The sequence below is a fragment of the Orussus abietinus genome, unplaced genomic scaffold (assembly GCF_000612105.2).
Source record: "Orussus abietinus isolate OABI.00-Male unplaced genomic scaffold, Oabi_2.0 scaffold59, whole genome shotgun sequence".
NCBI lineage: Eukaryota > Metazoa > Arthropoda > Insecta > Hymenoptera > Orussidae > Orussus > Orussus abietinus.
Genome location: NW_019395985.1, coordinates 54038 through 67519, shown reverse-complemented (window position 1 = coordinate 67519; position 13482 = coordinate 54038). Strand labels below are relative to the sequence as shown.

Below are 13482 nucleotides of genomic sequence, written 5' to 3'. Positions count from 1 at the left end.
TCCGCTACATTCTTAGCTAAGTCGCGAAGGTGCGGAAGCGGCGGCGGCGGCGGCGCTGCCGGCGGGAAGGGGCCGAGGGAGGGGGCAGTCCGCGCGCGGCCGTACCGGCCGGGTCCAGTCGGTCCTCGTCCGTCCGGGCGGTCGCTCGACGGACGCGCGGGGGATTTTCCGGGAGCAAACCGCGACGAGGAGGCAAGTCCGCGCGTGGTTTCCGAGACGCCGCGAGTGCCCGGCGGCGACGGAGGACGGAGCGGGTATTCGCGGGACGAGTCTGGAGGTACGTAGTCGGGCAGCAGGACCGGGAAGATGCCGCCGCGCTCGAGCGCGATCCGAGCCGAAGGAGGGTCGAAGGAGGCTCGAAGGACGGCCGGAGGAGAGCCGAAGGAGAAGGGGCGAATTTCGCCGCTTGGCGGAAAAGGGAGTTGGCTCGGCTCGCCTCGGCGAGTGCGAGGTATGCCCGAGGTATGCGCGAGGTATGCGCGAGGCATGCGCGAGGTATGCGCGACGCGCCTTATCGCCCGGAGGGGCGACGAGCCGAGTTTCGGAGTCCTTTCCGCGGCCGGATCGTCGGAAAAGCGAAAATGGCGGCGCTCGACGTCGGTCCCTTTCGGCGGGTTCGCGCCGGGTCGGCCGGAGGGACGCAAAAAGTTTGAATTCCAGGGGGGCGCTCCGCGTCGAAGCGATATTTACGTAGATGGGATTATCCGCGTACGCGTCGGATAGGAAGGTGTCCTCCCTTCCCCGGACCTCCCCCCCTCTCTCTCTCTCTCTCGCTCCCTCCCTCTCCCCGGCCACGGTCTATTTCTGTATGCCGCGGTCGGCGTTCTAGGGCAGCGACTCTCAACCGGTCGGGCCGATCGACATTCCTTCCCCGGACCCGTTAGCGCGCGGCCGACTTCCGGGCGAGGGGCGAGCCGGCGCGCAACAGGTATCCGGGAGCGAGGACGGAGCGGCGCAACAGGTACCGCCGGGGACGCCCCGAGATGAGCGCCTCTGGCCGGCGCGGCCTAGCTTCGCGTCGGATCTTTAAAGTTTAAAAGCCAGTCCGGGTTGACCGGCGAAACCAATGACCGCGACCGCGCGTGCCGAGGACTCCGGATTTCTCCGTATTTCTCCGTATTTCTCCGGGCCGAGCCGCGGCCGAGAGGAGAGAGGCGGGTTCGTTCACCTCGGCTCCTCCTAGATCGAGGTCCCCGTTGGGGGGTTTTCCGGGGGTTTTCCGGGGGTTTTCCGGGGCGTCCGTGACGTAGGTCAGGTCGGGAGGGAGCGCGGGCGCGGGCGCGGGCGCGGGCGCGGACGCGGACGCGGCGCCTCGCCGCCCCGCCGCCAGAGGCGCGCCGCTGCTCGGGAGAGAGAGAGAGAGGGACGGATCTCCTTCCATTGAGAGGGCTCGCCATGAATGAACCACGGACTCGCTCCGGGACGCGAGGCGCCTCCTGGGCGGTCGGGCCCGGAAGCGGCCGGCCCTTCGCGGCGGATGCGCCGCGCTACCTTGTAGGTAGGAAAGGAAGCGAACTTCCTTCCTCCGCGCGCCGCGACCGAGCCGTTTATATAATCCCATCCTGTGACGTCGGGCTCTCTAATCCGTTCGTTAGCGTGGGCCGAGCGGAGCGCGTCCGCGCCGGAAAACCTAACGGAATCGCCGCCCCCCGCTCGCTTCCGGCGCGGTCTGGTCGCCGTCTGCGGGTCGACGCCCGGCCAGGAATAGAAGCGCCGCGACGCTCGGCCCGGCCCGAAAAGGGCAGGTGCGGATGAGAGCCCCTGGCCGCCGTGCGACTTTTTGAGCCGCCGTGGTCCCACGCCGCGACTCCGTGCTACGCGTACGCGAGCGGCGGAGAGAGAGACGGGGACGCGCCGGTTTCCCCGTCCCTTTCCGCCCTGCCGGCCGTCGGCGTCGAGGAGAATTCGACGGGCCGACGCTCGTAAAAACGGACACGGTCGCGAAAGCGTGCCAAGGTCTCGCGCCTCGTCGACGTCGGCCGGCCTCCTCGGGCCCCGATGACGGTGACGCAACGTCGCCGGTCGGCATTCGTTTTAACGAGGGAGACGGGACGCGATAACCCGCGAGCGGAGTCCTCCGTCGGTCGCCCCGGATCGTCGACGAGTCGAGGAGGTTCCGGAGCCGTTGGAACGGTTTTCAATTACGAGGGGCTCGGTGGGTCGGGGGGGGCCGGCCGGGACTGGACTCGTAGCTGCATTCCATTCCCACTGGCGGGGAGTGCGCCTTCCGAAGCGGTCCCACGGCCCCGGAGACGCGCGCAAAGATAGTGCAAAAATAGCGCAAAAATTGCGCAAAAATTGCGCGGAAACCGGAGAAGGAAGGGCCGCGGTCCTTCCAATTAGAAGAATTAGTCGCAAAGAGAATAGCGAGATGACGCACGGCGGCCGGCGATCGGTCGGCGAATCGGCTCTCCTTAAGGAAAAGACGTGAATTCACGTCAGCGGTACCCAGGGAAGGGGTTGAAATTTTCGATTTGTAACAGGAACATAGGATAACCGAGGAGGGGGGATGGAGCTCCCCCCCAGGCATACATTTTAACCCTTTCATTACGGGTGCCGCCTATAGGCGGCGGCCGCGCGACGACCCGTGTGTACGGGTGCCGACTATAGGCGACGGCCGCGCGACGACCTATGTGTACGTGCAAAGTGCACACTTCGCGGCGCGGTGACCCGTTCAGTGGCGTCACTCCAGCGGAGCGGACTGCCGTAAGGAAAGGGTTAATTCCCCTTACACGGCGCCGAACCGACTCTCTCGATTTTTCGCGCGCGGGAGCGGTTCCGGGGCGAGATTCTCCGGAGAGGTCCGTCACGCGTACAAATAGCTGACCTCGCTTGGTCGCCCTATCGATTCCTCCTTTCCGCGCGGCTTTTCTTCCGACGAGACCGGAAGCGACGGAGCCCAAACGGCCGACCGTCTCGGCGAGCGACCTTGGCGCGTCGCGGTTCTCGGACTCGACTCCCGTGCCGGCTCCGTTTGCCCCCGCTTGGGAGAGCGCGCGCGCGGCGCCTCCCGGAACCCTCGGGCAGCGGTCGGTAAAGGCGCGACCGCGCCGACTGCCGGCACGACAGGACTCGCGCGAGTTACCGCTCGGGTCTTGGCTCGTATCCACGGCCGGTACAGCGGAGACCTCCCCGAGATCCGTCGGTAATCGCTCGGCCCTCGCTCGTTATCGCCGGATCGCGGGGGGCAACCCCCCTGCGCCGTTTCTTCCTCCGGCTCGGAGACGACCGAATGCCGCCGTTAAAAAATATAGAGGAGGAAAATGAGAGGCCCGAGCGGTGACATTCCATCAAATCGGCGATTAATTTTAACGAGGGCAATTACTGGTTAATTAGATAAAATACGCCGCGTTTCTGGGAACGATAGCGATAAGAGGCGGGACAGTGGGTATCATTGTGGAAGCGACGGGGGGTCCGCGACGGTCGCCTCGTCCCTGGACGAGGTTTCCAGGGACGGGCCGATTCCTTCCGCGACTTTGCGAGAGGAAACGGCCGACCCGGGGTCACCGGGTCGCCCCTTATCGGGCCGGGTCCGCGCGGGCGCGGTCGAGGATGCTCCGAACTCACGGCGGTCTGTCTTTTCCCCAGGTGCGAACGCGGAAATGGCCGGAGGTCGCCGGACCACCCAGGACCAGCCAGGAGCAACCAGGAGCAGCCAGGACCGGCCGGGATGACGAGGCTGCCCGCGAGGCCCTGGAGGGACTCCTCGAGAGGCCACGTCACTCGAAGAGGCGACTCGAGACGTGGAGTGCCGGGATATCGGGAGCCGCTTTTTCGTCGGCCCTTCCGGAGGCGAGCGGTCGAGGGAGCGGCTGGAGCGCGCTATCGACTCTCGATCGTCGATCTCGAAAGATGCCCGAAGTATCACCGGTCATGCCTCGTTGCATTCTCGAGGCCCCACGGGGGCGTCGAGTATTTCCTTTCCCTCCGGGGGCGCCCCGATTCCCGGTACTCGAAAACCCTTCCAGGGAGGAGAGAGGATCGCTTTCGATCCTGTTGTTTTAGGAGTGCACCACCCCTCCGTCCCCGATCCGACGCGGATGCTTCGGGCGGTCTTTCGGACGCTGTTTCGAACGCCGTTTCGAACGCCGTTTCGGACGCCGTTTCGGACGCCGTTTCGGACGCCGTTTCGGACGCTGTTTCAGAAAGAAGAGAGAAAAGGAGCGTTCCCCGCGCGGGGGGCTTCTCCGTAGACGAAACTGGTTTTCACAATGGTTTGACAGATGAATTTGCTTCTGAGATCATTGTGAAAGCTGATTTTGTTTTCCACGCATCGCTGGACCGCCTGCAGGTGATAGAAATTGGGATCGCCACCCGGAAAGGTTCCTCGTCTTCTCCTCGAGGGAGGAGGCATCTTGCGACTTTTTCGAGCGTTTCCCCCGCGGCCGCGCGTCGGGATAATTGTTGACGGATAAATAAATAGCCTCACAAAGGGGCCTCTGTTCGAGATCCTCGGCGTAGCACGCGCTCCGGACGTTTTATGCAGCCAAGGGCAAAACATCCCGCCATAAATAAATTGTCCTAACCGCGATCGCGCCCGCGCGCTGCGGCCGCTGCGGCCGCTGCGGCCGCTCCGGCCGCTCCGGCCGCTCGACGGAAAATGGGAAAGCGACGAAAGGGGCGAAAGGGGCGAAAGGGCTTGTTTGGTCTAGTATCGGAGTCGCGTTTCGACGGAAAGGAAGGAACGAAGGGTCCCGGGCCGAGGGGGAGAGGAGGGCTTTCCCTTAGAATTTGATTCAGCCATAAGTTCCGCGGTCGGCCTGTCAAAATACGACGGGTCCCCAATAAATTTCTGACACGCCGTTAACGCGTCGACCCTGCCCGCGCAGTGCCCGATCGGCGTAACCGGAAACCAAAATCGTATATCACCGGGGTTCCCAATTTGCCAGGGGATCTTGACGAGGCTCCGCCGCGTGGGAGCCGTCGGCGTGACGTTGCCTCGTCTAGGGTTTCCTCGGCGAGCGCTCGCCTTTTCTTGCTTTCGGTCCGTTTGACACTCGATACAGGGCGCGATGCGTAGGCCTCGTGCCGGTCCGGACCCCGTTTACCTCGTCTCGGGGGAGGCAGGGGAAGCGACCGGGGAAGCGACCGGGGAAGCGACCGGCCCCGAGGAGGAACCTCGCGTCGAAGATGTTTCTTACCGCGCGCCGTTACGTCCTCGATAGGATCTTTCCCGTATGATAAATCGCTACCGGAAACGCCGGCAAAAAAGTCATCGCTCGTTCGCGCTCTAGATGCTTAATCGCCGGAGCCGCCTCTCGAGGAGGAGAGGAGCCGAGAGGTCGAAGCCGAGAGGTCGAGAGGCGAGGGAAAATCGGGCAGTTTTCAATTTCGGGAGCGCTCGTAAAATCCCGGGGAGTACCGAGAAGCGGTGGCCGCGGATGTGCGCACCATCGCCCTCGCGGAGGGCCCGGGGCGCAAGGGCGGCCTAGGGGAATTATCGCTCGAGAAAATCGCCAGGGGCCCCACGTGTGCCGACCGTCTGCCGGCAAAAACCTCTCGCGCGAGAGGCGCGCCTTTAAGCCCGACCGAATTTCTCCCGAAACGATAAGTCGGGACTTTTCTCGGGGCCTGCGACTTCTCAAGCGTCTCTCCGCCTACCCCGTTCCCCTCGCCCTCGAACCCACCTTAAGGGGATTTCCTCTCCTCGCGTAACCCTCGCGTAACCCTCGAGGAGCCGCGCCGAGGACGTATCTGCCATCGCGCCCGAGACCGAGGCAAGACCAAAACGACCATCGAGAAGAGACCTTTCCGAGAACCCTCGCGCGGCCCTTTCCCTTTCCCTTTCCCGCGGACCGGGTCGGGTCGGGTCGGGTCGGGTCGGGTCGGGTCGGGTCGGGTGCACCTTATCGCGGAGCGGACGGCGACTTTCACCTGGAAATCCGAAAATTCACAAAGAGGACTCGTCGAGATTCCGATGAATGGACAGTAAAAGGGATCTCGGCCGCGATAAAGTCGGCGGGTTTTCAACAGCTGTAGTTTAGGGCTCTTTATTCTTCTGAATGGCCGGACTGTCGAAATTTATCGAGATTATCGATTCGCCCCCTCCGGCAAATATTGACACGAGCGGCGCCCTCGCGATCTCTCCTAGTATTTTCCTCCTCTCCTGCGAGAGCTCGGCGTTACTCGATTTAATGGAAAATTAAGTTGGGCGTTTCCAGGAAAGGAGACGAGAGGTCTCGCGGTACCGAACGCTCTCACGCGATAACTCTTCCCTCGCGACCGATTGATCCCGATTAGAAAGGAATTCTCCGAAGCGAAGTAAGAGCTACCGAACGCGAGATAAGGCCGAGGATGTTCTCTACTAATTTATTCGGCCCGAGGTCCCTCGGTTCGACCGTTTCTCCGGTCCCTTCCTCTAAGGGCTCCTCGACCTTATTTCGTCCAAGTGCGAATTCCGATCGCCACGTGGGCGGATAAGTGTCCGAAGAAACCGCGGGAGATTCCCACGTTCCTCCTGGGGGATGGACGATAAGGCCCTTGCCCCGCTTCCCCGCTCGCGTTATTTAAGGAGAAAACCCTCTGGATCCACCGTAAACGTCGATCCCGCCCGTCGGACCGCGGTCACCCAATCCTTTGCCTCTCGACTCCGACGTCCGGGAAACGTTATCCACGGAAAACCGCGTCGCTAGGAAGTCTCGGAAGGAAGGGACGACTGGGCGCATCCAACGCATCGTTTTCCGTGGAATTTTCATTCTCTGTATTCCTAGAATTTTCGGAGTTACGACTCGGCGATACTGTAACATTAATATTCATGGATCATCGGCAGGAACGCCGAGCGCCTTCGGTAAATAAATACATAAGTACAAAAGCTCGAATCTGCGCGCATTATACATATTCCTATTATTAACTACGTGTATGCAAGTTTATTCATTTATTTATATATTTATTTACTCGCGTATGGATAATATGTCAGGCTCGACCAAACTCGGGTCGCTCGACGAGGCTCTCCAAAGGCACTTTGCTCGGTTCCCCTGGAATCGCGCGGTCGAGGCGAGTACGGGAAAAAAATCCGGAAAGTGTCGAATAAATGTCGAAAAACTGTCGAAAGTTGGAAGTAAATAAATAAGCCCCATAAAGGTCGGAGCGTGATCGGGTTTCGAGGGTTTATTTGAGCGGTTCGGGTCGGCCGGCAGTAAAGCCGAGGTTTACGTCAAGCGGGCGCCTCCACCACGAGAGAGTCGAGAGAATCGAGAGCACGTCGAGGACCGTTCGTTCGGGCCGAGAGTCGCGCGCTTTGGAATGGCCGGCTGTCATGGAATGACGTCATGGAGTCTCGCGGAGCGACTTTTGCGCCACCTCGCGCCTTTCCGGCGGACGAAGGTGCGCGCGAGTGCTCCCTGGTTGCCTCGCATTTGGCTATGTCCCTTCCCCGGCTCGAGGGAAAGGATCTAGAGGTAGTTGGGCCAGGACTCGATCCCAGGTACGTATCGGTGGTACTGCGCGTAGGGACCCGCCACCTGGGCTCCCGCGTGGGGGTAGTGGGACCCGGAGATGTGCTGGACCGGCGGAAGAGGAGGCTGCAGCTCGTGGTATCTCAGCATGTCCTGGGCTCGGTCCTCCCAGGAGACGTCTCCGATCGCCGCCGCGGGATCGGCGCAGTGCCGCTTGATGGGCCGCTCGACCTCGTCCTCGTACCTGGACAGAGGACCGTCGGTTAGCCCGTCGGTTAGCCCGTCGGTTAGCCCGTCGGTTAGCCCGTCGGAGGCAAGGCGAGCTTACCGGTTAAGAACCCACTGGGCCGAGGTGGTGGGCGGAGCAGGGGGGTACTGGGGAACGGGCGGATCCTGCAGGTACTGGTCCAGCTCGTTGCTGTCGACCACCTCGCACTCGGGCAGGTTCAGGGGGATGTTGAGGCTCACGCCCGCCAAGGGACTCAGCCCGCCGAGGTGGCCCTCGTCCATGGGCAGCCCCTCGATGAACCGCAGGTCGACCCCTCCCTGCTGGTGGGGGGAGTCCTCCGAGGGCGCCGGGTCCTGCCGGTAGCCCGCGTTGCCGGGCTGCTGCTGCTGCTGCTGCTGCTGCTGCTGCTGCAAACTCTGCCGAGAGGTCGGCGAAGGGGTTAGCGCCGTCGGGGGCGGAGGGACGGACAAGACCGAGGCTCTACCTGGTGGACGAACAGCTGGCCCCGAGGAGTGGTCGGCGGAGTCGGGGGAGACAGCCCCTGCCCGGGGGTGGCGGGAGGCGAGGAGCTGGTCCCGCTCTGGGGCGAGTTGGGGGCCTGGCCCCCCCTGGGGCTGGCGTCCTCCCGCTTGAGGGCCCGGGAGACGCCGAAAGCGACGGCGCCCTGGGCCCTGGGAGGCGAGCCGTCGCGACCGGAGGCTCCGTTCTTGTTCCGCCGGCGGGGCTGGTATTTGTAGTCGGGGTGCTCGCGCTTGTGGATCACCCGCAGTCGGTCCGCCTCCTCGATGAACGGCTTCTTGTCGGAGTCGGACAGCAACCTGTGGAGGGACGTTTCGGGAGTCGGTCCGCGCGAGGGCGTCGTAAAAGGAGAGCTCGTGGTTATCGACTCGGCCGCACCTACACGCGCGAGCGTTGCATACTCGAGAGGCGAGAAGGGGATCTGGTTAGTGTTTCTGGGACTCGAGAGGAGGCCGAGTCGACGCCGAACCCGGGGCTCGTGTTTACGTTCCCACTGGCTCGTAAACCCTTTGCCCCGATAAGCTTTTCCGGTGTAATATCCGAGAGATTCGAGATTCGAGATCGGAGACCGCGAAATTCCGCGTCGCGTCTCCGCGGCCGGGCGACGAGTCCCATCTGGTCAGTGGACTTTGCCTCCGCTTTTTTTCCCCGGAACCCCGCGATATCGGTCGCCCCTTGGCATCCAGATGCACCCACAGGGTCAGCTAATTTCGATCCGCTCTCGCCTCCTCCCGCGCCGGCGCGACGCGATTTCTTCTCTCCGTCTCCCGGAGCCCGAAATTCACCTGCCCGCCTCGCGTTATCTGCCCGCAGGGGGAGAACGAGAGGAGATCTCGGAGCCTTTTCCGCCCGCGAGGCGGAGCCTCCCGGAGCCTCGGGAAAATTCACCTGACCCTGACGCGGCACAAAGCCGGGCCTTGTGATCGCGATAACTCCCCTCGGCTTATCACCGGCGGGAACCGGGCGGGAACCGGGCGGGAACCGGGCGGGAACCGGGCGGGAACCGGGCAGGAACCGGGCAGGAACCGGCAGCTGACAGCACGCGCCAAGGATGCGGCGATAAAGGGGGGCAAATATCGTAAAAACCCTCGCGCACCTGGGCCCCCGTTATCGGCGTCGCCGAATTCGACGGGTCGCGCCCCCCGCGCGAAATAGAGAAACGGAGTCCGCCGTCCCTCTCGAGCGTTAACGAGCTCCGAGCCCAATTTCGCAGGCGTTAAATAACGACCTCTTAGGATCCGGACGCGAGAGCGACTCCGCCTCCGCCCGTCGCCCCCGGAACGAGTCGCGGCTCGATTCCTTCTCGAAGTGAAATTGTCCCCGACGCGAGTCATCCGCAAATCGGCCGGGCCGATCCGACATCGCTCGGGTCGACTCGATCGAGAGGATCGAAGCGATTCCCAGCGGGGGTTCCGTCGGCGGGCCCTCTGATGGCCGTCGGGGCCCCACGGGGCCCCACGGGGTCCCTCGTTAGGCTCGACCAGGAAACGGACTCGGAAACTCTCTCCCTTCTCCGACCCTCCGCGGCGACTCGACTCGCGACCCCGACCGCTCCGTCGGCCGACGGACGCGACTCGGCGCTGCCCCTCCGGACGAGCGACGGAGACGCTCCGCGGACGGTCAAAGCACCGGAGGGAAATCTTACCGCCACAGCTTGCCGAGCGTCTTGGAGAGTTCGGCGTTGTGGAGCTGAGGATACTGATCGGCCAATCTCCTGCGAGCCGCCTGGGCCCACACCATAAAAGCGTTCATGGGCCTTTTCACGTGGGCCGCCCTTTTGTCACCGGAGCCCCTGCAATCGAAAGGCGTTATCTTCCTTTCCGTCCTCCCCGGACCACCTGCCGCGCGGTATCCGCGTCCGCTCGGAGCGGATCCCTCGGGAGAGGCGCGAGGTTAGCGCGCAACCTCTCGTTTCGGCCTCTTTGAAACGACGCGAGTGCTAAGTCCCGGAGTAAACTCGAGGAGGCCGGGTAAAAAATAATTAGCGCGTCCTCACTAACGAGAGCCTGCGGAGACCCGGCTACCAGGCTTCACCCGAATGCGCGAAAAAAAGGAAATTGAAAGGGGACCCCACCCGTCTCCGCGTGTCGGAGAGCGTCGCCGGCAATTAATAAGGAGGTGCCACCCGAGGCCCCTCGCCTCCTCTTCGTTCCACCCTCGATAACGCGGAACCGGGCAGCGTCGGCGATAAGAGCCGACGACTCTGCCGTGGGAATTCCATCGGGCGAAAAGTCGGGCCGCGGAAGGGGAGGCAGCGTTCCCATGGGGGGCCATGGGAATCGAAGGGCGAGCGCTATCCGGCCATCGGCCCTTCGACGAGGCGGGCGCGGAAAAAGTCTCCACCGATAGCTCGACGGCGCCGAGGGCCGAATTCCGAAACATTGACGGCCCCGCCTCGGGGAGCGCCTCGGGGAGCGAAAAGCGCGAGTCGATTAGCTAATTTCCGTTAATAGGTAGCCGAGGACGTTTTTCCCCGAGCGTTTTTCCCGGGCCGTGGAAACGAGCGCGTCATAATTGAGTTAGCGTTTCGCGTCTTCCTCGGGCCGCGCGTTAACGCCTCGCTAATTCCGCGCGCCTCTCCTTCCGCAATTTTCTCCGGATCGGGAGAAATCGCCGGCCGGCGAGGAGACTCACTTGACGGTGATCGGGAGCAGGTTCCAGTCGTAGCCCTGGAGGACCTTGGCGACGGCCGCGCTGATGACCTCGCCGCCTCCCTCGGCGCCCTTGGTCCCCGAGGTCGAGGAAACGGACCCCGAGGAGACTCCCGTCGTCTCGTCCATGGAGACGCTTCCGTATCGATTCGGAGGAAGCGCCTCGCCCGTCCGCGGAGTTTATTGCTCCTCGGTGACCTCGCCGGCGATTCGCGGGAGTCCTTCGGTCGGCTCTCGCGATTACGAGAGCAAATCGTCCCGATAAGACCGGCCGCAATTAATTCCGCCGCCGATCGAGAAAACTCGCGGGCGCGATTAGGTGGCTCCGGGAAAGGGGCGTTTATCGTCGTTTTCCCTCTTATCCGCGCGTTGCCTCGGTCGCCTCGGTCCGCCTGGCGCGGCCGCGGCACAAAGGAGCCCTCCTCGTCGCTCACGACCGCGACCGAAGGCTCCGCGGTTTCTGGCGGGACATCTCGGCCGCCGGAACGTGGAAAAGGGATCCGCTTTGGCACTTGTCTTCCCGATCGGGCCGCGCGGCCCGCCGTCCGAGAGAGGAGAGAAGAGAGTCCGACCCGGCGCGGTGGACGCGCGACGCGGCGGAGAGCTCGGAGCGAAGTGGTCGTATCGCCTCGGGGTACTCTCCGCGAGGATCGCGAGCCGATCGCGCTCTCCCCCCTCGGCCCTCCTTCTCGCCCTCGCGGCGGGCCCCTCGGGGGTCTCTCTCGCCTCCCTCGCCGCCCGGTCGCGGCCGAGGGAGGGCGGGGCGTCGCCGGCCGGTGGCCACTTGTTGCTCCGAGGGAGGGAGACGGACCGACGCGGCGCCGCCGGCCCGGCCGCGCTTTTCCGAAATCGCGCCGCCCGAGAAAAGCGGCGACCCGACGTGCTGGAATTGATCGCGAAATTCCTTCAAAGGGGGAGCGGATCGCGAACAGCGCCGCCGATTTCCAGGAATTCGCGGGTCGACCGCGCAAGAACGTCGCGGCGCATTTTCCGCGACGCGTTTCGTCGCGGACGCCGACTCGCGATTGGACGGCCGAGTCGCGGCAACCGCCCCTCTCTCTCTCGCGTCCTTCTTCCTTTATTTCGGAGCGCGTCTCTCGTGCCAGGAACCGCTCGTTCCCATGGCGACGGGAGAGGAGCCAATCGGCGCTCCCGGAGGTTCCGCCTTCGCTCCTGGGACCTCTCCCTCTCGCTGGCGCGGCGCCGCGGCGACGCGGCGACGCGTCTCCCTCGGACTCGGATGACGAGTCGCCCCCTCCCGCGCACGTGCGCCGCCGCGACGGTGCCATTGGTCGGGGCGCGGCCCGCACCTCGACGCCGGTGCCGCCATCGCGACCCCGAAACCCCCTTGGTTCCCTCCCCGAGCCGGTCGCTCTGGCTTTCCGCCATCTCGAGCACGGGCCGGACCCTTTCGACTCGGAACGATCGATATCCCGCGTCCCGATCTCGATCGGTAAATGTTGTGGCACGCGCTTCAACGGTGAATACCCCCGGGGAGCAAGGTCGTAGGCCTCGGACGGCACTTCTTCCGGGCCGGTCCAGACCCAGACGACGGGTCGGAATAGGCCTCCGCCAGTGGCGTCGCGTCCGCGGCCGATGACCACGCGGAATGCCCGGATGGGAGTCTCCGTCGGGGGTCCCGACTCGGACTTGCCTCCTGGGGGCGACCGCGCGTCGGACGCTCTTTCCTAGAGTCTTTCAAGTGGCCGACTCCGTCCGTTCCTTCCTTCCCGTTTTTCCTCCCGTCGTCGTCTTCCTCGGAAGACGCTCCGAAAAGGGACACGAAACACGTAAGGCTGCGGTCGACGCGGAGGCACGCGGATTGGCACCACGTGCGCCCTCGACGTGTTTACTCCCGGTTGGAACGGATTCGAATCAATATTATGCCACGGCCCTGGGTTAAATTAGACTCGGCCGGCGAATCCCGCGAGGGCGCCGCCAGCGAGGCGTCATCGGAAACGGGGAAAAGCGGGACCCCTTTCCCGAGGGCGGCCGAGATTCTTTCCGGTCCTTGGCCCGCAGCCGATCCCTTTCGAGGAAGGTTCCCCGTTGACGTCGCGTCGAGCCGTCCACGTGGTCGGACGCGGCGCTGCCAAGTGCGAGGGCCCTTTGATCTTCCACAAAAGCCGCCACACGGCATTGACCGTGGTTTATACTCGCTCGCGGGTCTATGGGCCACTGTCCTCGGCCGACCCGGTCATTCGTTAAACTTCTCGTATAATTAGTCGGTTGCGAGCATCAACCCCCTCTCGGGTCGGGCTCGTCGAGTCCTCCAGGGTAGTCCCGCGACCCTCTCGCGACTGGATTTACCCCCTCGGCCGGGAGCGCGTCCGACTTGGCGCGAGCGTCGGGGAAGCGAACAGGGACTCCTTGTCTGCTCCCGAAATACCCGAAATACCCGGTGGCCGGCGCGCACGCGCGGCCCACGTGGCTCGGGATTAATGTCGCGACGCGGGACTCGCGGGCTCGCGGGATTCGCGCGATCCGCGCGCGAGTCCAAGAGGAGCACCACGGCGGCGGAATGCGAGACGGCCAACGTCGTTCCCTTTCGCCGTATTTTTTGGAAGCTTTCGATCCCGGAATATCGGGGACGCGAGGGAGGCGGGCCGTCCTTCCTCTTGCGGCCGAGGAAAGAGACGCGGGGAGCAGCGAGGTAAATAATCGGCGGCGGCCCCTCCACGGGCACCTC

The 13482-nt window shown here is 63.9% G+C and overlaps 1 protein-coding gene across 1 annotated transcript; it reads right to left on the bottom strand.

The window, feature by feature from the left end:
* Nucleotides 1–4135: 4135 nt before the first annotated feature.
* On the bottom strand, nt 4136–10928 carry LOC105695004 (transcription factor SOX-9). Its single transcript, XM_012416212.1, has 5 exons — nt 10777–10928; nt 9788–9934; nt 8108–8441; nt 7723–8039; nt 4136–7638 (listed from the first exon to the last, which is right to left on the bottom strand). The coding sequence occupies exons 1-5, from the start codon at nt 10920–10922 to the stop codon at nt 7392–7394; spliced, it is 1191 nt and encodes a 396-aa protein (XP_012271635.1). The 5' UTR covers nt 10923–10928; the 3' UTR covers nt 4136–7391.
* Between the last annotated feature and the right edge of the window lie 2554 nt (nt 10929–13482).